The sequence below is a fragment of the Carettochelys insculpta genome, chromosome 21 (genome assembly GCF_033958435.1).
Source record: "Carettochelys insculpta isolate YL-2023 chromosome 21, ASM3395843v1, whole genome shotgun sequence".
Taxonomy (NCBI): Eukaryota; Metazoa; Chordata; order Testudines; family Carettochelyidae; genus Carettochelys; species Carettochelys insculpta.
In genome coordinates this window covers 9,330,749-9,351,416 of record NC_134157.1, presented here as the reverse complement: position 1 = coordinate 9,351,416, position 20,668 = coordinate 9,330,749, and the positions used below count along the sequence as shown (strand labels likewise).

Here is a 20,668-nt window from a genome sequence, read left to right as displayed (position 1 = left end):
GCCCCTGAGGACTTCTTGCACTATTTATGGTCCTTTCTCTCTGGATTAAACCTTGGTTAGATCTGTTTTTTATGGCTCTGCTCTATAAGCATGTTTGCCAAGATGATGTGACAATGAGTGTGTGTAGCTGGAATACACTGGAAATAAATATGGAGGTATTGTTCAACATAACCAATAGCTGCAAAGGAGCCCAAACCATTAGTGATCTAACTGCTGCTTAGGAGCCTATATGAAATGCACTGAACTACTTCTCATTAGCAAAATAGACTTCTCCACATTAACACTCTGTAGGAAATATCGGATTTCCTTCTGCATTTTCTGTGGTTTCTTCTTTCAGCTGCCATGATGACTATGTGAAGGTTTATTGGGGGGCTGAATGAAAATTCTATGGAGAGTTCAGTTTTTCAGAATACTGTGACTACATCATACTAGTTCTAATATTAGCTTCAAGTACAACAAAGTGTCCTTTGACCGTGATAACACGCAATTAATGGGAGGGAAGTGTTTGATCTGATGTGCACACAGCATGATAACAAAGAGTGATGAGCTTTCTGGGAACAAAGACATTTGAATTATCTGTCTTGGATCCTGTTTGGCTCAATTTTAAATGTTATTCTGCATCAGATATTGGGCTGCCTGTTCTGCAGCTGCAGGTTGGCTGCTTGGAGTGAGTCTTGGGTTGTAAAGCCTTTGGTAAAGTTACTAAGCTGCAGTAGAAGAAAGAATACAAGTCCTGGTTTGTGAATGGGCTGTCTCCAGTCTAGCCTGTTACAGACTAGTTAGCGTAGGCCAGGTGTTCTCAGGCTCCTCTCATATAACCCCCCAAACACACTGTCACTTTCTTCTGTTAACTGCATCTTGCAGAGAGTTTTCATCCCATATTCCTGTATGCTTTGTGTCCTATTAATCCTCCTTCCCCTCATCCCCACCAGGCAAGAAATCAACCAAAAATGTAGTGCATAGTTAATAGAACCATATATGAGCAACTTTAACATGCTCAGCTAGACTTTAACATACTCAGCTGGAATTCCTCCAGAGCTCTCACACTGTAATATTGTCATTTCGTACCCTGCATAGCACATACCAGCTGAAGAGGCTCACAGGATATATAAGCTGGATGATTTCATCTGGTTCCCGAATCCCTTTAGAAGACTATTTTCTATGTAAGAATGGCAGAAACCACATTTAAATAAAATGTGATGCTACAATTGTGAGGAGCACCTAAGAGTTACAAGAAGGAAGAGGAAGAAAACATGTGTTTTTCTGGTCCTACACAGTTGAAAGTTGGGTGCAGGTTAATATCGCTAAGCAGTTTCTTTCCATTTTTGAAGAGTAAGATCTTTTTCACACTATCTGTTTCTAAATGATTTTCTTGCCAAACTCTGGAGGGGCAAAAGCTGTACTGTTGTACTTGCCAGTGCACAGAGCATTTTCAAACAATATAATTTAAATGGACAGCTTTAAAAATAGCAGTGTTTTTAAAATGAACCTACACATTGTAAATGACTTATAACGTGCCAGTCATAGTTTACAAACATGTCTGCATTGCAGTACTTGCTATGAATGCCAAATAACCAAAAATAGCTACTTGATATTTCCTTGATTAATCCAAGTTCAACATCTAAATTAAAGTTACAAATGTGGGTAATTTTAATTCTGTAGAATCCTAGAGCAGCAGCATAGTTCTTTCTTATTGTAAGATACACAGCTAGAACATAGAGGACTCTGTGAAACATATCCATGCCTGTTATTTCAGCATTTTAATTAATTAATTATTTTTAAATTAAACTTAAAGTATTTTAAATTCACTTCAGTTGTTTTGTGCCCCGTTTACATTCACTACCCATTGATCTAGCAACAGTAATTACTAAAGTGAATGTTTCCAAAAGGGGAATTTTAAAATCCACTATTCAAATATTAACTAATGGAAGATTTTGAATTGTAATTGATTTATGTGCTCATAAAAGAGTTTAAGGCTACTGGTTAGTTACATACATCATCCAGTCTGGGAACAGAAACATCATGTTTATAATAGTTTTGAATAATATGGAGACACAGAGTTTCATAATATTTGCAAGTGATTCACAGTAATAAGAGGTTAAATTTATAAAATAAATTACAGGTTATAAGTCAACTGTCCAGCTCTCAAATATTGTAGCATAGAGTGTGGTAGAGATGCTTGGAGAGGGACTAAAAATATTACATTGCAGTTATGAGTCATTTTTTATCTGAGGATCTCAAAGCACATAGTAAACATTAAAGTTTTCATTCACTCATCTTTAAATCCCTGTTCCAAAGGGATTTCTTGCATAGAATCATAGAATCATACAAGAGTAGGACTGGAAGGGACCTCGAGAGGCCATCGAGTCCAGCTCCCTGCCCTCATGACAGGACCAAGCACTTTCTAGACCATCCCTGAAAGCCATCTATCTAACCTCTTCTTAAATATCTCCAGTGATGGAGATTCTACCACCTCCCTTGGCAATTTGTTCCACTGTTTGATCACCCTGACAATTAGGAACTTTTTCCTAATGTCCAACCTGAACCTGCCCTGCTGCAATTTAAGTCCATTGCCTCTTGTTCTATCCTCAGAGGCAAGGAAGAACAAGTTCCCTCCCTCTGCCTTATGACACTTTTTTAGATACCTGAAAACTGCTATCATGTCGCCCCTCAATCTTCTCTTTTCCAAACTAAACAAGCCCAATTCTTTCAGCCTTTCTTCATAGGTCATGTTCTCTAGACCTTTGATCATTCTCGTTGCTCTCCTCTGGATCCTCTCCAATTTCTCCACATCCTTCCTGAACTGCGGTGCCCAGAACTGGATACAATACTCCAGCTGAGGCCTAATCAGCGCAGAGTATAGCGGGAGAATGACTTCTCGTGTCTTGTTCACAACACACCTGTTAATGCATCCTAGAATCATGTTTGCTTTTTTTGCAACAGCATCTCACTGTTGACTCCTATTTAGCTTGTGGTCCACTATAACCCCTAGATCCCTTTCTGCTGTACTCATTCCTAGGCAGTCCTTTCCCATTCTGTATGTGTGACACTGATTGTTCCTTCCTAAGTGGAGCACTTGGCATTTGTCCTTATTAAACTTCATCCTGTTTACCTCAGCCCATTTCTCCAGTTTATCCAGATCCTTTTGAATTATGACCCTATCCTCCAAAGAAGTTGCAGCCCCTCCCAGCTTGGTATCATCTGCAAAATTAATAAGTGTACTTTCTATATCATGAGGAAGTATAACTATGTTTTGCCATTAAATTGAACAGGATTGAGTCAAGTCTTCTGCACACAGGGGGTGTCAGTGCATAGCAGTCTGGGACGTGCATCTAAATGCTCCATGCAAACAATTATACAGCTCATTAAATGCTCCGCAGTGCACTCTCGTGTACCGCTGTTGAAGAAAGGAAGACTGTATGTCAAAGCACAATATAGAAATCTTAGTGCACTGTAGCAATGTCCACATGGGCCATTGCTGCAGGTTAAGGTAGCATGCTATAGATGTCTGTCCTGGATAGTCACGCACTAATTTCCCATCTGGATTAGCCTGTAGTAAAGTCTACAGAGTTGCGCCCAAATAGTTAAAATTCTTGATGGTCTTGTCATATCTGTCACCACTATCTCCATCACACAGATGGATTAGTGAGGTGAAGAGAATTGACTTGCCCACTGTCCCACAGCAAGTTGGTGGCAGATCAAAGAATAAAGCCCAGTAGCCATGAGTCTCAGTTTCCCATTATAACTATGATAAAATTTCCAAAGATGATAATCTTGAGAAGCAGTGTGCTCCCCCAAGCCAGCAACACCAAGGTGCAGCATTGATGGAGAGTCATAATGCCAGTTCTTCCACCTGCTTTATTGTATTTGTTTTGTTCTTTTAGAATCCGACGACTGTTTCATTACATTGTGAACATGCGCTACTTCGAGATGGTCATCCTCATAGTCATAGCTTTAAGCAGCATTGCCTTGGCTGCTGAAGACCCTGTTCAAGCAGAGTCTCCAAGGAATGATGTGAGTAGTTGCCAAGGGAACCAAAATACTATTGATTTTCTTCTCTGAAAGAAGGGGGGGACATCAGAACAACACAGACTTCAGAATATGGGGGTCCCATCTGGGACATGAATGATATCATCGTGTGTGATCTAGTGGGTGACACTGAGTTGGACGTGCAAACCTGGGGCCTTCCGGAAATAAGAGCTGAAACATTGACAGCCAAGTGTAATACAGAAAGATAGTAACAGCCACCAAATGTGGCTAGAGTTGATGTCAGATATCTATTAGGGTGAGATTCACACTAGCATAGTGACAGCTTTCAGATACCATGTCTCATTCTGAAAAGTGCTGCAGACTTAACATCGGAAAAATGGAATTTTTCTTTGCATGGCCTTCCCAAGTAGTGGTTAGTCATTTATAGCAACACTCCGGTCTATGGATTTCCCCACCAGAGCACTGAAGTTCTTTGGCCATTTCCTCAGTTCAGATGCCATCTACACGTGGGGATTTTTAGCTGCTCATTGGTGGCAGCTGGATGGGACTGCCTTGGAAACCTGGAAGGGCTGTGCCAGAGGGACCACTACTGAGTAATGGGAGATATTTCTGAAAGGACCCATGGAGTGCTACACACAAAATGCTTTCTTTCAATCTGAAATTAAAAGAAAGTAGCACTTTTTCTGGTGGCCCTTTCTCTCCCAGATGAGGAAGAGCACATTTTTCTGAAAGATTCTTTCAGAAAAAAACATGTGTAGATGCCCCAGGAGCCCGTTTTTTAAACAGCAGTCCTCATAGTGCCGGATTTCTTTGATCCGCAGCCCATTCTTTCGAAAGAGAGGGGGCTGTGTGGATGCTCTCTATCAAAAAAGCAGATTGATTTTTCGATCCGCTTTTTTTGTTTGTGGACACATTCTTTCGAAAGAAGTTTTTTTTGAAGAGCTCTTCCAGAAGAACTCATTCTGAAAGATTGCTGTAGAGTAAATGTAACCACAGTGAGCCCATGGAAGGTATTCAAATTTGTGATCTAACCTACCTGACAGCATCCCATAAAATGGGGGTGCCTTGCAGTGGCACTTTAGTAAACATGCCGCTGCTGGAATTAGCCTTCCATACTCTTTCATTGTGCAGATACTGTCGGCAATTCTGTGCTTCGCTTCCTTTAAATATGGATTTCTCTTTCTGACTCAGGCGCTGAAATATTTGGATTACATATTTACGGGTGTCTTTACTTTTGAGATGGTGATAAAGGTAAGGATATCACCACGGGTATTTATTCAGCTTTTCCGAGTCACTGTGTGTATTTTCAGGAAACCAGAACCAGAGACATAAATAGGGCAGAGAGGATACTCATGCTTGTAGAAAAATATTGAAAACAAGAATTTTACCTGTTATGAGCAGGCCTTGGAAACAGCTGACCCACACCTGTACATCACACCCACATCTTCCTGTAGCTACTTTCTTGTTCTCAAGAATCTCAGCTTTGGCTTTAAAAAAAATCTTTAGCTGTTACTGTTGTGAAGAAATTGTCAAAAACATGAAGGGAACGTGATAGAGAAATGTCAGTGTGAGTCTCCACATACTTGGAATCTTAACCCTGAGAAGTCTCATTCATCTCAACCAGGTGTAAACTCTGAGGCTCAGTGATGACCAGTCAGAAGTCAATGTTAACTAGATCATCCACACATAAGAACAGAGAGGGAGGGGATCACAGACCTGCATGGTATATTGTGAGAAATCTCTCCTTTTGTTTCTGCAGACGTTTGGGAATGATGGGGCTCCAAGCACAAAGAATTTATTACAATTTGTTGTTCATTGAGCCCTACCTCTCTCCACCTTAACAGTCAGGTAGTTTGGCCCCTAAGTAATTTCCAGCAGAGCTGCTTCTGTAAGCGTAATTTAATTTCATTTTGTGTAGCTGGTAAAGAGCAGAAGAGCAGCACACTGCGGTATGTGTGTGTTAAACAACAATAAAGTAAATAGGGCAGGTGAATGTAGGTTTCAGAAAAGATCAAATTACAAGAAAGGAACAAAATTGCCCTTTCCTCAGGATAATCTCAAATAGGTAGTTTATTGTACTGAACAATCACACTGTATTGCATGGTGTTTTTCTGACAGGAAAAACCCAGGAATTGGAAATTTAAGGGGTTTGACCATAGGCAGAGAGTGAACTGACCATTGGAGAAGGCTTGCCCCCAGCCTCGTGCCTTTTGCCCCCACCCAGAGCACCACCACTGCCCAGTGCCTTCATCCCAGCTCCAGAGCGCGGGGTGGGTACGAACTAGCCCCATGCTTCTTGAGCCCCCAACAGTAGGCGCCCTGGCCCTGGTCTGGGCCACTCTGGAAGTGCTCTCATGCAGGTGGAGAGTGGGCAAGGCCATGCCAGGTCATTTGGAGAAGCAAAGTCTCCCCCATCCTATGATACTTGCTGCCCCGGAGCGCACAGACAAAATGATGTACGAGAAAGGTTATAGAGCAGCTGCCTACACTGCTCCCAACTCTGCTCAGCATCCTGTGCTTCTGAAATACTAACTTGTCTTGCTAAGTTACAAATGCAGGACTCCCTTTTCCGACTGAAAACCTGCCAAGAACAAAAGCATTGCTACTATGTAACTTAGGAGGAGGCTTTTTGAAGGGACCTCTGTCATTTGATCGAGGGCATAAGTTCCGCTTGTTGTAGATACTAGAAATCCCCACTGCACATCTGCACTGAATTTGATTCCTGTGGTTTTACATGTGTCATATTAATTTGTTTCCTCTGAAGATGATTGATCTGGGACTGCTGCTTCATCCTGGCTCCTATTTCCGTGACCTGTGGAACATCTTGGATTTTATTGTGGTCAGTGGGGCACTGGTGGCATTTGCCTTCTCGTAAGTAGCTCTACTTTTGAATCTGAGTTTCCAGGCAAGGCAAGAGGAGGGCAGAAGTGACACTGAACTAGAGCCATTTAAAGCTCAGTAGTAGTGGTTCCTTTTCACAACAAGTTCATGAGTAAGGCCCTATCAAAGTCACAGCTCATTCTGGACAATTTCATGGTCACAGGATTTAAAAAATCATAAGTTTCATTATTTTAGCTATTTAAATATGAAATTTAATAGAGTTGTAATTTTAAAGGGTCCTGACCCACAAAGGAGTTGAAGGCTGGGGTTGGAGGGTTATTGTAGACGGTTTCATCGTACTGCTGTCCTTATTTCTGCTCTGCCTTCAGAGCAGCTCTGGAGGCAGAGTTGTCATTAGCAGTAGTGCTTGACTCACAGCTGAGGGTCTCTGGCTCCCCAGCTCTGATGGCAGCTCAGAAGTAAGGGTGATGATATCGTGACCCGCTCACAAAAATAAATTTGCGATTCCCACCTGCATCTTCATTTTTGGTCAGAACCCCCCATTTGAGAAACACTGGTCACTGTGAAATCTAGTGTTGGGTAAAAGCACACAAAAGGCCAGATTTCATGGGGAGGGTACCAGAGTGCACGGTCCATGAAACATTTTTCATGGCTATGGATTTGGTAGAGTGCTATTCGTTGTTTTCACTGTCTCAGGGTTGGTTTTTTGTTTTTTTTTTCATTTCAAAATTTTCAGTGAGAACATACTGAAACTCTGAGTGACGTTGTCGTTTCCTTTTCCTACCTAATCATCTGCAACTTATGGGGGGAAAGACCTTCCCATAATGTTAACCTCAATTATCAAACTCTTCTAGATTTCATTGAAACTTCACTGAGGTGTATTTAGAATCCAGTTTCCACTCACTCAAACCTGGGCCTAGGTTTGCGTCCTATTGGCAAGCCTTCCTGAGTTCTAAGAGTTCATTGCAAATGTTTCTGGCAGCTCTGAATGTTTTTTAAACTGCCCAGATTGAGGAAAATAGTAATCACAAGAGACTGATCCATTTAGGAATATATGCATCTTTTCATCAAGAAATGTATCTTCCTCCCAAAATCTGGAAAACAAACACATTATTTTTAGAATTGCTACAACTTCTGCTTTGTGCATTTTCTGTATTTCTCTCCCTGCATTTTCTCATGAAAGGTATTTGCATGACAACAGTTTCCAAATTTCTGCAGAGTTCCTCTTCTGCTCCTTATTAAGTCATCATCCTCTGTTTCTGACAGCAGTATGATTGCCCAAATAACCTACTGAGATTTCACAGAGTGGTTTCCTTTTCAATCAAGAATGAGCAACAGAGAGACAAATTGTTAAGAAAGCAAGATTCTCTTTTCTTTCAGATGTACTTATTAGTAAAGGATACAGGATGAGAAATGCAGACACTTCAGAACACACACTAATCAGAGAGGGGTATAGGAGAACATTTTTGCCCAGGTAGTACTGGTGAGTTTGCCAGTTGCGCTATGGGAGTTTTCCATATGCTTCAAATCTCCAACGATTAACCTGGAGGCAAGTTCAAAGTGGAAGTAGATTAAAGTGGACTAGGAAACTCCTGGTGCATGGGAACAGCTGGGACCATATAGACACTTAGGCTACATTTAAAATAGTTTTGTAGGGGTTTTGTCAACAAAATTCGTGGAGTATCTACACACAACATATGTTTTGTCTACAGAAACCTTCAACAAAGAAGCTGTATAGATGCTCTGGAGGGTTCTTTTGTGGACAGAGCAGGTCAAAAGATTGATCCGCTTTTGTGTGTAGATGAAATCTGTCAACAGAAGTTTTGTCAGAACATCTCTTCTGACTGTGACTTCTGTAGACAGATAATTCCAGTGTAGATGTAGCCTTAATATATGCCAGGCCATTACAAAATAGATTTACACCCTTGATGGCTGCAAACTGGGTATGTGTTTAGACAATCCTTAACAGTATTTTACTTCCCAATAAAAATAATGTATTTGCTCCTGGCACTTGGGCAAAGGGAAATGCCTACCTTATATGTAACAGAAGTAGAACCATTTCTAAAGAGAAGACCAGATTTATTGGTAGTGTGTGGCTGATTTGCGTAACTCTGACAATGCAAAACCATCATCAACTCATCTTAAAGTTAAGATAGGTGTATGGCTGCTTGGCATCACTGGAGCTACATAAAGTTTCAAACGTATCACAATGAATCTGGCCCAGAATTTTTTTCATCTTTTGTAGTTTCAGAATTCCTTCTGTGTTGTGTCCATGAAGTCTACCTTTTAGATTGTTTGTTCTAGTTCAGTGTCAAAGGCTGTAAACAGCAACATCCAAATCTAAGGTGTTTTGACCTCAGCCATTGGGACTGAAAACAATACTGCAGAGTTTGCACTGTGGTGTGTCTTTTAAATTGGTTATGATGTGCCAGTCATCTTTTCTCTCTTCCTATGGAAGCATCACAGAATTAGAGTTTTTAATTTCTACATTTAATTTTGACATCATGATGATGACAAGGACTTTCCTAGAAGTAGTTAGATTCCAGAATATGATCAAATCATATCATTTGCTGGAATTAAATAGATAAAAAAAGAACCATCCTACACTTTCTCCCAGAGTTGAACTTAATCACACTTTTTTTTTTCAGTTTGAAAGAGTATGAATAATTTTCTGTTTTTGCTGCTGCAGCTGCTGTTACTGCAGCCTCCATACTTCTGTATTCCAGCTGGGACTGTAAATGCTGAAGTCCCATGACAGAGACTATACTTTCAAGAATTATGTGCTAACTAGATGCCGGAAGTACCAGCAATCTTGTGAGAGCCTGTTCTCCAGAGATTTCTACTCCAATTCTGCCAACAAAAGAGACTCAGACAGTTCAGAAAAAGTGTGGATAAACATCCAAACTCCTGTGTACTTATCCAAACCAAAGGCCCACTTATTTAACAATATTTTTCAAAGTGAAACATCTCACTGTGTTGAAGATAGAAATGACATAAGCATCGAGATCTACAATGTTGTCTTCAGACAAATAGAATGAGAGGGGCTAAAACAGCCTTATAAATTTGTAATGAAAATTGGCCAGCCCCAGGCATGAATTCTACTTATCAGTCAGATGATGCTTATGAATGAAGTGGTGGAAACAGAGAGACACTGGTTGAGCATCAACAAAAATTTTACCCTAAATGTGTAGAATTTTGCACAGCTTGTTTAGAGTGAAGGAATTCACCCTAATTTGCTGAACAATGAAAAGTGACAATAAGTAGAAAGTATATATTGACTGTCAGTGCAATGGTTATTCCACCACTGGTGAGCGTATGCTTGCATGCACACACGTGTGTGTGTGTGTGTGTGTGAATATGTCGTGTATCAGAGGTATTCCTTCCTTTCTTCCTTATTTATTTTCTGAGCTTTGAGTTTGGCATGGCAGAGAGGAAGTAGGTATCTCTTTGTTTATTGGTTGTACTGTATATAACTCTGTTTCTGTTTGTCATTGACTTTGTGCTCTTTCTTTGTCTTCCTGTTGCTGGAATCACTCTCTAGGAGTTTCATGGGGTAATGCATTATTGCTCTCTTGCTACATTGTTATGCCTGTGCAATGTGTGTATTCTCAGTGGAGTATACACACCTTTGGAAATGATCCATATTACACCCACTGTATTGACTCCTTTGTCCCTTCACGGTCCATTATTCAGTGACATCCCCTTCTTCTTTACAGCTCTCATTTGTCCCAGCTTAATTTGGTCAGAAAAATAAACCCAGGCTGCAGTTACTGTGTTTATCAAAACTCTCAGATTGAAATAAGCAAATTCATATGTATCCAGCTACAGTGTGAAAGATTTGGGGGAATGACTTATTGGGACTAACCTTAATACATGATATACAGTTTCTATGAAAAATAATAGACAACTAGGCATGAGAATAATGGGATTTAGTCTCCTGGAGGGGGTTGTATGTGTGAACTTCCTTGGCAGTAATGGAAGCTTTGTACGTAAACTTCTGCATTTTTAAGAATTGAATCCATCATGGACTCTGTATGCAATTGACAATATAGAGATACAAAAACGAAATGATGTGGGAGGAGTTGAGGGCATTACCAAGGACAGATATTACAAGAATGATCTTTAGTCTTCTTGCAAGGAGATCTGTTACGTTTGTGGTACAAAGGAGCTACCTTTTCAGGACCACAGATAGCTCCTTCAGCCAGAAGACTTAACAGTGCTCTTTACTTTTCTGCTTTGCTACAGTAAGGGTATGTCTACATTTAACAGAAGATTGACTTCTTCAGGGTCGATCTTGTCGGATTCAATTTAGTGCATCTAGTGGTGATGCGCTAAATTGATCTCTACAGTCAACCCTGGTATTCTTTGTTGTTTCAAAAAGAAAGGGAGGTTGATGGGAGAGTTTGGCCAGAAAAATTGCTGGAATTGCATATCTGAGATTAACTTTTTGGCTTAGTGTAGACCTGGCTTAAGAGAAGAGGGCAGGAATTCTAATCAGTCTCCCTGAAGAGGAAGATGAAGAGATTAGAATAAAAGGTACAGGAGTTCAGTGATAGAATTCACAAAGTAGGGTGCTCTTTTCTTTCTTTACATTTAGAAGCTGGCCCAGCTGGGCACTGGGAGTGGGTAGACTTATACTGATGCAGAACTGTGACCTCATTTACTCTTAAACTGAGCCGTTCATATTCTGCCTTGGGGATTTCAGGCGATCGCAGAAGATGGTAGCTTCACCCCTCCATGAATATTTGATGATAATCCTTTAAAAGACCTGTGTACACGAAATCAGAGCTCGTGGCAAGAGCAACAGAAACAAGAAGCTTCCATTTGAAAGAGCTATCAATTTTTAATAGATCATTTATTTATGAAAGAAAAAAAGACATACAAGATCTCTCTTGGTATTTTTAATAGTTGAAATGTATGAGCAACTCTCTACTACAGGGCAACCAGAGCTGGCCTGATGCAATCAAACTGGCCTGACACAAACAGGCCAGACTGTCTCTCTCACACACATGCGTGTGCACACACATAGGTTTTTTTAGATTTTTGGGTTTCTATGTTCTGTCCATTTTCTGTGATACTCTGCTGTTCTGCAAAGTTTGTAATGATGCAAATATCAACTCCCCTCCTTTCTCTCCCACACCCACATTATGTTTGGGCTGGGAACTTTAGATAGTATTTGCACTTTTGTGATGAAATCCAGCCTGGTGTCTCTCCATGAACTGAGTTGTACCACATTGGACACTTTCTATTTATAAACACTCGTGTCCTTGTGGAGATAGATAGGTAGTAGCGCTGTCAAAAGGGGGAATGTTTCATCCAGATATCACTTTCATTGATACATCACATGCTGTCCTGGACCCTCTAAAATTCCACCGCTCTCTCAGGGAGAGTCTTGTTTTTTATCAGGAAATCTGGATGGGCTTCTCTAAGGGTAAGTGTACACTTATTGGATGATCGACTCCTTCAGGGTAGATCTTCCAGGGTTTGATTTAGCTTGCCTAGTAGGGAGGCGCTAAATCAAACCATCAGAGCTCTACAGTTGGCCCTGGTTCTCCTAATTGTCATGAGAAGTAAGGGAGGTCTACGAGAGAGTTTCTCCTGTTGACCTCCGTCTGTGAGGATGGCCAGAAAAATCGATCTTGGATATGTCATTTCCTGCTACACAATTGTCGTAGCTGGAATTACATATCTTAGATCGACTTTTCAGCCTAGGGTAGATCTGGACTAAAGCACCTAATTACAGCTGGCCTAATAATTTTCAATGGCGCTCATATCATTAATTTGCTTAGGACCTTTGGAAAACCCTGCTCACATTGCTATTCAGTGGAATCCACCTAACACAGAGGCCGTGTCTACACTAGCCCAAACTTCAAAATGGCCACGCAAATGGCCATTTTGAAGCTTACTAATGAAGCACTGAAATGCATATTCAGTGCTTCATTAGCATGCGGGCGGCCGTGGGAATGAGCAGATGGGAATAAGGGGACTTCGAAGTAGGCGGGGTCCTTTTGAAAAGGAGCCCCATCGGGACAAGCCGTGCGGCAGCGAGCCGTGTCAATTTCGAAGTGCCGTGGCCGCCTGCATGCTAATGAGGCGCTGAATATGCATTTCAGCGCTTCATTAGTAAACTTCGAAATGGCCATTTGTGTGGCCATTTCAAAGTTTGGAGCTAGTGTAGACGTAGCCAGAGAGAGATTTAGATCTTGAAAATTGTTAGGATTTCAGCATACCTCCCTTTCTCATCACAGAATGATTTTGAAGTATACCCCTTATATTAAGAAGACTGGTGGTTATGCTGCAGGGGAGTGGTCACCATACCTATTCATTAAACCTTCTACCCTCTCTAGAAATGCGACCACTTAATATTTGGTGATAAATGAGGGAGGGTAGATGAAGCCTACTGCATTTCCAGTTTGCAATAGTGTCTCTGTCACCTGAAGTTTGTGGATTTGCTGTTCTACAGACATACCCTCCCTCTCTCAGATCAGACATCCATCAGCTTCTCTCTGTACAAAGCATATTTTCAGATTTTAAATATTGCCTCTTATTCACTGTAACAAAAACTTCTGCCCGTTCCAACAGGGCTGCAGAACACTATTTTGTAACTGTATTGTTTATGGCCTAAGACATCAGTGGATTTCTAGTGTGCTAGAGTTCGTGTTTTCTCTGTTTAGATACAGGGCACTCCACAAGAATCCCTCTCTGATTGCCTAGTAACAGAGAGGGAGCCGTGCTAGTCTATACACTGTCAAAACAAAAAGCAATCAAGTAGCGCTTTAAAGATGAGCAAAATAGTTTATTAGGTGAGCTTTCGTGGGACAGACCCACTTCTTCAGACCATAGCCAGACCAGAACAGACTCAATATTTAAGGCACAGAGAACCAAAAGCTCTGTGCCTTAAATACTGAGTCTGTTCTGGTCTGGCTATGGTCTGAAGAAGTGGGTCTGTCCCACGAAAGCTCACCTAATAAACTATTTTGCTAGTCTTTAAAGTGCTACTTGACTGCGTCTCTGATTGCCTGTATTTCATTATTTCCTCGCTACATCAAGACCTGTAGAAACACATCCTTCTGTTTCCTGTACTTCATAGTGCGGTTGTGGTGCCAGAAGTCAGGTCTTGTTTCTGCGTACTGGGAGCACTCAATCTTTGTTTACAGAGATGAGATTGTATAGATCACATCCTTAGGTGCCTAATATCTCTTCTCTTTTCACAAGGCATTTGAATCTCATTGCATTACACCCTGCTTCAAAAACAAATTGGGCTGTGAAATGAGTTGTTTTTCTTTTGGATTCTTTCTTATATTTAAATGTGTTTTGGATCTGGGCTAATGTGCAGAATTATTAACCAGCCTATATAAAAAGCATGATTAACACTTACACTCAGACACCTTTATACTACTCTGGCAGCACAAGGAGACCTTAAAGTGAGCATCACTGTAATTTCCTCACCCTTTAAGCACCTTTACAGCGTCAGGGCAGTGACTTGAGTGTAAATGAGACTCAAGCCCAAATGGGGCAGGGGACTGACAGGGGACAGGCAATGCTGGGTCGGCTCTACACTCCAGAGAGGGATGGTGCCTCAGGAGGAAGGAGTAGAGCTATGGCAGGCAGCCTTCAGTGCTGCCCAGACTGCATGGTGTCCCCCTCCCCTACGCCAGCCCTCAGAGCTGGTCGTAGCTCACAGTGCAGGGAGACGTAGTTGGAGTACTGCGTCCTCAGTGGCAGGCCTGGGCCAAAGGTTTTAAACAGTATTTTCAGAGCTCTTTATCAGTTTTTACATTGCCAGATGCCAGCAAGCCAGAATTCCGCTGCAGTCAGTAAATGACGGTCCTCTGTGCCAGTGCACGCTCACCTTTCTGCCGAGTTTCCGCCTTCAGCTGCACAGGCACAGAAAGTCCTCACAGGCACATCAACTGCTCTTCCTTCGTTTCTAGTTGGAAGACAGAGCATTTAGACATAAGAAAGAATCCAAAAGAAATGCCAGCAGAGAGCAGAGATGACCATCATTTACTGACTGCAGGGGAATTTTGGCTTGCTGGCATCTGGCAATGTAAAAACTGATGAGGAGGAGGGCTGTGTCTACACTAGCCCAAAACTTCGAAATGGCCTCATTAGCATGCTGGCAGTTGCGGCACTTCGAAATTGTTGCGGCTCATCCAGACGAGGCTCCTTTTCGAAAGGACCCAGCAACTTCAAAATCCCCTTATTCCTAACAGTAGATAGGAATAAGGGTATTTCGAAGTTGCCGGGGTCCTTTCGAAAAGGAGCCTCGTCTGGATGAGCTGCCCATCGGCGAGCCATGGCAATTTTGAAGTGTCGTGGCTGCTGGCATGCTAAAGAGGCACTGAATACGTATTTCAGCACTTCATTAGTAAACTTTGAAATGGCCATTTGCATGGCCATTTTGAAGTTTTGGGCTAGTGTAGATATAACCAAAGTGTGCACAAGTAACCTATTCTTTCTAACTGGTACAAATCATTGTGCTTGCTGTTCTTAAAACAGGGGTTACAAAAAGTACAGACTGAGATTACGTAGTGTTCACATGCACTGCGGCTCTTGAAACATTGATTTTGTGACTGAATTTGAGAAAAAGTCTCTCTATTTTAGTTGCAGACCCCTGGCCTAGCGCTACATTTTTATTTTTACATCTCCAACCAACTTTGTGACTGGTTGTGCCATTTGTCACAATACAGGCAACCGTTCTCTCCCCTCAACACAGTGACAGGAGCTGCTGGACCATGGGCACAATGGTAAAATGTTGATGCTGCCTCTTCTAAAACCTGCTTAAAAATCAGTCAGACACAACATAAAAACTCTCAAGTTTTCCTGCTGCCTTCTAGGTGCCTCTGAGAACTTTTCCTAGAATCCCCTGGCTTGTGATCTGAGCTTTCCACTCTCCTTCACATGGCTGACCTGACCAATACAAAGAGAGATTCATTTCCCTTAACCCTCGTGTTACAGCATGCCTGGAGGGGATAGTCAATAGCACAGTCCGCAAGCATGTTTTTCCATCAACTGTGGTTCTTATGGAAACCATTCTAGCAGCAACCACGCTTATGCACAGCTGGGGCTAAATATTTTACCACCTGCATAATGGAGACAGTGACTAGCAGTCATAAAATGTCTAATTTGGAGAGACAGTTGGGGTGACATGAAATTGTTTTTTCTTTGCACCAGTTTCTGTGGGTGGAAGAGACATGCCTTCAGGTTCCACTGAGAGTGTCCTCCAGTCAGGACTCCATCAGAGACCTTCATATGCCTCAAAGAGTGATTATTAATATATTGGGTCACAATTAATTTTCCTGATTAAGGCAGCTCCATAGAAAAGCTTTGGCCTTCTGCTAAGTATTTTCAAATTAAAAAAAAAATATGGTGGTACACTTGAAAACCTGAGAGTGTTTGGCGAGAGACTGATTTATAAATCGACTGTCCCAGGCCACCTCTTCCCTTTGTATTCAGAGGGGCTTACAGAAGCAAATGCTTCTCCCATCATGGCCACATCTACACTAGCCCCTTCCATTCAGAAGGGACACAGTAATGAACAAGTTGGGAAGATGCTAATGAGGTGCTGTTATCACTATGCAGCACCTCATTAGCATAATGGCAGCCACGCGTGATTCGAAAGCTCCGCTTTCAAATTGCATGCCACCCGTGTAAACAGGGACTTTTCGAAAGGACCCCTGGACTTCCAAAGCCCCTTCTTATTTGGTTTTAGGAAAAACGGGCTTTCAAAGTCCCGGGTGGGGTCCTCTCAAAAGGCCCCCCATCTACACGGGCAGTGCATGATTTGAAAGTGGCACTTTTGAACCACATGCAGCTGCCATTATGCTAATGAGGTGCTGCATAATCATAGCAGTGCCTCACGATCATCTTCCCAATTCGCTCATTACTATGGCCCTTCCAAAAGGAAGGGGCTAGAGTAGATGTAGCCCAAGTGTTGGAGTTAAAGCCAATAATCCCCTTGTGAGTCAATTGCAGAAGAGGTTCCTCTGCTCCTCAGACCACAAGAGAGCATGAGGACCTATACTAGTTTTACCTCTTTATAGCTAAAGCAATCTCTCTGAAGAGTAGTGAAAGTGGACAAGTCCCCTCCAGTCATAACATGTATTTCTAAACTGTATGGCTCTGTCTGCGCTTGCAGTCCTCTTTGGAAAGAGGTATGCAAATAAAAGAAATCGAAAATGCAAATGAGATGCATATCTGGCACCCCATTTGCATGTTCTAATTTCTAAAGAGCTTCTTTCAAAAGAAGAAAACCGGCGTATTCACTGCCCTTTCAAAAGTAAACCCCGTCTTCGAAAGAATCCTTCTTCCCTTTTTTATGAGAAGGATTCTTTCGAAGATGGGGTTTACTTTTGAAAGAGCAGCATCTACACTGGTTTTCTTCTTTCAAAAGAAGCCCTTTTGAAATTAGAATATGCAAACGAGGTGTCAGAATGTGCAAATATGCACCTCATTTGCATTTTTTGATTTTCCTCATTTGCATACCTCTTTCGAAAGAGGAATGCACCCGTAGACACAGCCTATGGCTGTTTCTACACAGGCCACTTCCTTTGGAATCGGCATGCTAATACACAGAGCGAAAGATGCTAATGAGGCGTGGATGCAAATTCTCTGCGCCTCATTAGCATAACGTCATGTGGTTTGGAGTCCGGAAGACCATTTTTCCGGACTCTAAAAGGCTGTGTAGAAGTGCAGCCCTGGGGGGGCTTCCGGAAGGAAGTCCTTCTTCTGGAGGCCCCTTCCCAAAAATTTTTGGGAAGAAGGGGTCTCCGGAAGAAGCACGTCCTTCCAGAAGGTCCCCCTGGGGCCGCGCTTCTACATGGTATTTTGGAATCCGGAAGAATGGTCTTCCAGACTCCAAATCACGTGACATTATGCTAATGAAGCACGGAGAATTTGCATCTGCGCCTCATTAGCATATTTCGCTCCGTGTATTAGCATGCCACTTCTGAAGGAAGTGGCCTGTGTAGAAACGGCCTATGAGTCTTATCTCCTCACATACATTTTATGGTAAAGTAATTCCATGGACTTCAGCAAAGAGACTTCTCTGCTTTACGGCAATATGAATTAGAGAACCATCAAGCCCCAGATGTGTCTGATTAAAGTGGTTCTAAAAGTAGTAGTGTAAAAACTCCAATGTGCTGTCCTCTTCCTCTCTGTGTTCTTATCCCTGTACCCTCCCAATTCAGTGCTGGAGCTCAACGCTATAGACTAACCTATAAAGAAGATATAGTGATGTTGGCAAAAACCTCAGATTTTCTTCTGAATGCCTCTTATGTCTCGCTTGCTTATCCTTGCATTGTAAACGAATAGAAATGTTTGATGTGGCATTCCCCAGGGTACACTCTGGACTGCTGAACAGCTGTGTTCCCTTCATTCTTCAACCGGTGGTACTTTTTACACTGTTTCACTATGACAGCAACCATTCCTAAGCTGCCAACACACAGCCTTCAGTATGTAAATCACCCCTGGATTTACTGTATGAGCTCTGTAGCCAGCCAGCCATGAATTTAATTATAGAGCAACACCAGTGAATTCCCAGTTCTAGGCTTGTGTGGATAGAGATGACGGAAGAGAGGTAATCTGGGGTGTTTGGTCCCCTTTCTTACGGCATCTTTTCTTTGAGAATCATCTCCAGCTGGGAGCTCAGCATCTGTGGGATGGGAACTTCCAGCTGTTTCTTTGCCAATGTGTAGATTTATCACTTTTGTTCTTTTTCCTACTAAAGAATGACCACTTAACCAGGTGCTTGTCCATTTGGTTTTGTTGACACCAGGATAAAATATTATTTTGCCTTTTGTCTCTGAGGAACTGGTTTTTGTCTGCTTTTCTAAATTGGGAACATAGGTTAGTAGAATTTCATAATTTTACCTACGGTGTTGCCATACGTTTTATCTAGACCATAATGTACAGCAGATTATCAGTTTTCAAACAACACCTTACAAGGCACAGGTTGTACCAAATTTATCATAGTCTTGTAGAAGGGTGAATGTAGAGATGCAGACTGCTACACTAGATAGAAAGGTTGCAAATGGAAGGTGGGCATGTTTGTCTCTGGTGCAAATCCACTCTGTATAGGAGTGACCAAAAGTTGTTACCTTCTGATCACTGCTCAGCTGATAGTATGACGTGACTTGTTGGTTTCTCTTTACTAATGGATCCAAGTCACCAAATCCACCATCACCACTCTTAGTTGGGTCAGTAGCTTGAATCAGCCGAAGAGTTTGAGCTGTCCTCATTCCCCTAGATGTGATTCCTCCAGAATAGTATTAAATGCTTAATGATGAGGCAGTTTGGAGGAACTTGAACTCACCACTGTTCATGCTATACAGCTTTAAATCTCGTGGCTTCATTATGTTTTTTCTTGATAGATTTTCCCAGTGGGGAAGGAATGCTGAATGGGACAGCACAGCAGAACCAGGGAGCCTTTTCAAAGCACTGTTCATTTCTCTCTTTTGTTATTTCAAGGCAAGCTTATGTCTAGATCAGCCTTTCAACCCATATCTGCAGTCAAGTTCAGCTCTATCAACAGTCTTCCATCTCATCCTCACTCCATTCCAATGGTGTTTTGTGCTAGCACCTCAGCAGCCCCAGCCATGGGATTGGCTGGGGTAGGGGTGAATGCAGGGGAGTAGTGGCTGAATACCAGCTCCTCTTTTATTTTTTTTAAACAAAAAAGGCAGTGCTCCATATTCAATGATGGTGAACTGCATTGTTGTACTAGCTGATTGATAGAAGGCCCAGCTGCATCTCTTCTGAAAAAAACTGCTCTTGTTTTGGGGGTGGGGTGGTGAAGGAACTCTCTTTTCCCATCAGCCCCCCCTTTTCCCATAATAGTAGCTAAATGAACAGTATGATTTATGTAAATTATTAACCTTTTGCATATGTTTTTTGTAAAAGTGACCTCCAACCTCTGCATGCATGACCTGGTAAATTACACTGTTACTGTTTTAGGCATGTAATATGCCTGCATATTACATGGCTCAGCATGGTGTTGGCAGCATGTCTTCTACAAGAGACCTGGGAGTGAGAGTGTGGCTGCAGAAACGGAATGCTTATCCTGCCCTGATAGGGTGTGCTGTCTGTCTACCCACCAAAGGGTCCAGTTCCTTCTATTCACTGCCTATTTTACTACGGGAAACATTGTTTCCAGGATATTAAGAGAGCTGCACTAACAATTTGGATGGGAGATGTGTCAACATATTAACTGACTTTGTGAGACGAGGCAGGTCTTAGAGTCACCAAGGACAGAAATTTTTTGGGTGGAGCAGATGTGACTTTTTCCTCTTCCTTCCATCAGTAGTTGTAGCTATACTAATGTGCTCTGGCTTGTCTCCTCTCTGCTGTATCCAGACGTCCTCACGTGCGCTCCTGCTGATGAGAGGAGGTGGGGAGGAAAATGAGAATAGGGAAGTTGGTGAAGTAATGCTGGGTGGGAGAGCACAAGCAGTTAAACTTTCTCAGGGACAAGTGTTGCCCTCAGCTTCCCTGTGGTACATTGCTTTGTGCTTCTCAAGCGAATGCTCACCTGGAACTCCCTGTGTGAGCATCCAAGGGGATGAATTTGGCTCCAAACCTGAAAAACCAAGGCATTTACAGGCCTTTATAATGTGCCCCACATTCCCTCCTTCTGTTCTTCTTTCATTCCGCTTTCAGAGGAAGCAAAGGCAAAGACATCAACACAATCAAGTCCCTCAGAGTCCTGCGAGTCCTAAGACCACTGAAGACTATCAAGCGTCTGCCCAAGTTAAAGGTTGGTGAACAACCGGAAATAGTTCTTTGCTGGAGACTTCCAAGCAGGGCTGTGGGCAAATTATTTTATGTAAACTCAAAG

General features: G+C 42.1%; 1 protein-coding gene across 1 annotated transcript in view; it reads left to right on the top strand.

Annotated features, from left to right (window-relative positions):
* Positions 1-20,668, top strand: part of CACNA1B (calcium voltage-gated channel subunit alpha1 B) — a 502,106-nt gene that overhangs the window by 378,239 nt on the left and 103,199 nt on the right. The window contains exons 23-26 of the mRNA XM_075015705.1: positions 3,885-4,014; positions 5,182-5,241; positions 6,755-6,861; positions 20,491-20,587. Coding sequence (XP_074871806.1) covers positions 3,885-4,014; positions 5,182-5,241; positions 6,755-6,861; positions 20,491-20,587 — 394 coding nt within the window. The remainder of the gene's footprint in view (positions 1-3,884; positions 4,015-5,181; positions 5,242-6,754; positions 6,862-20,490; positions 20,588-20,668) is intronic.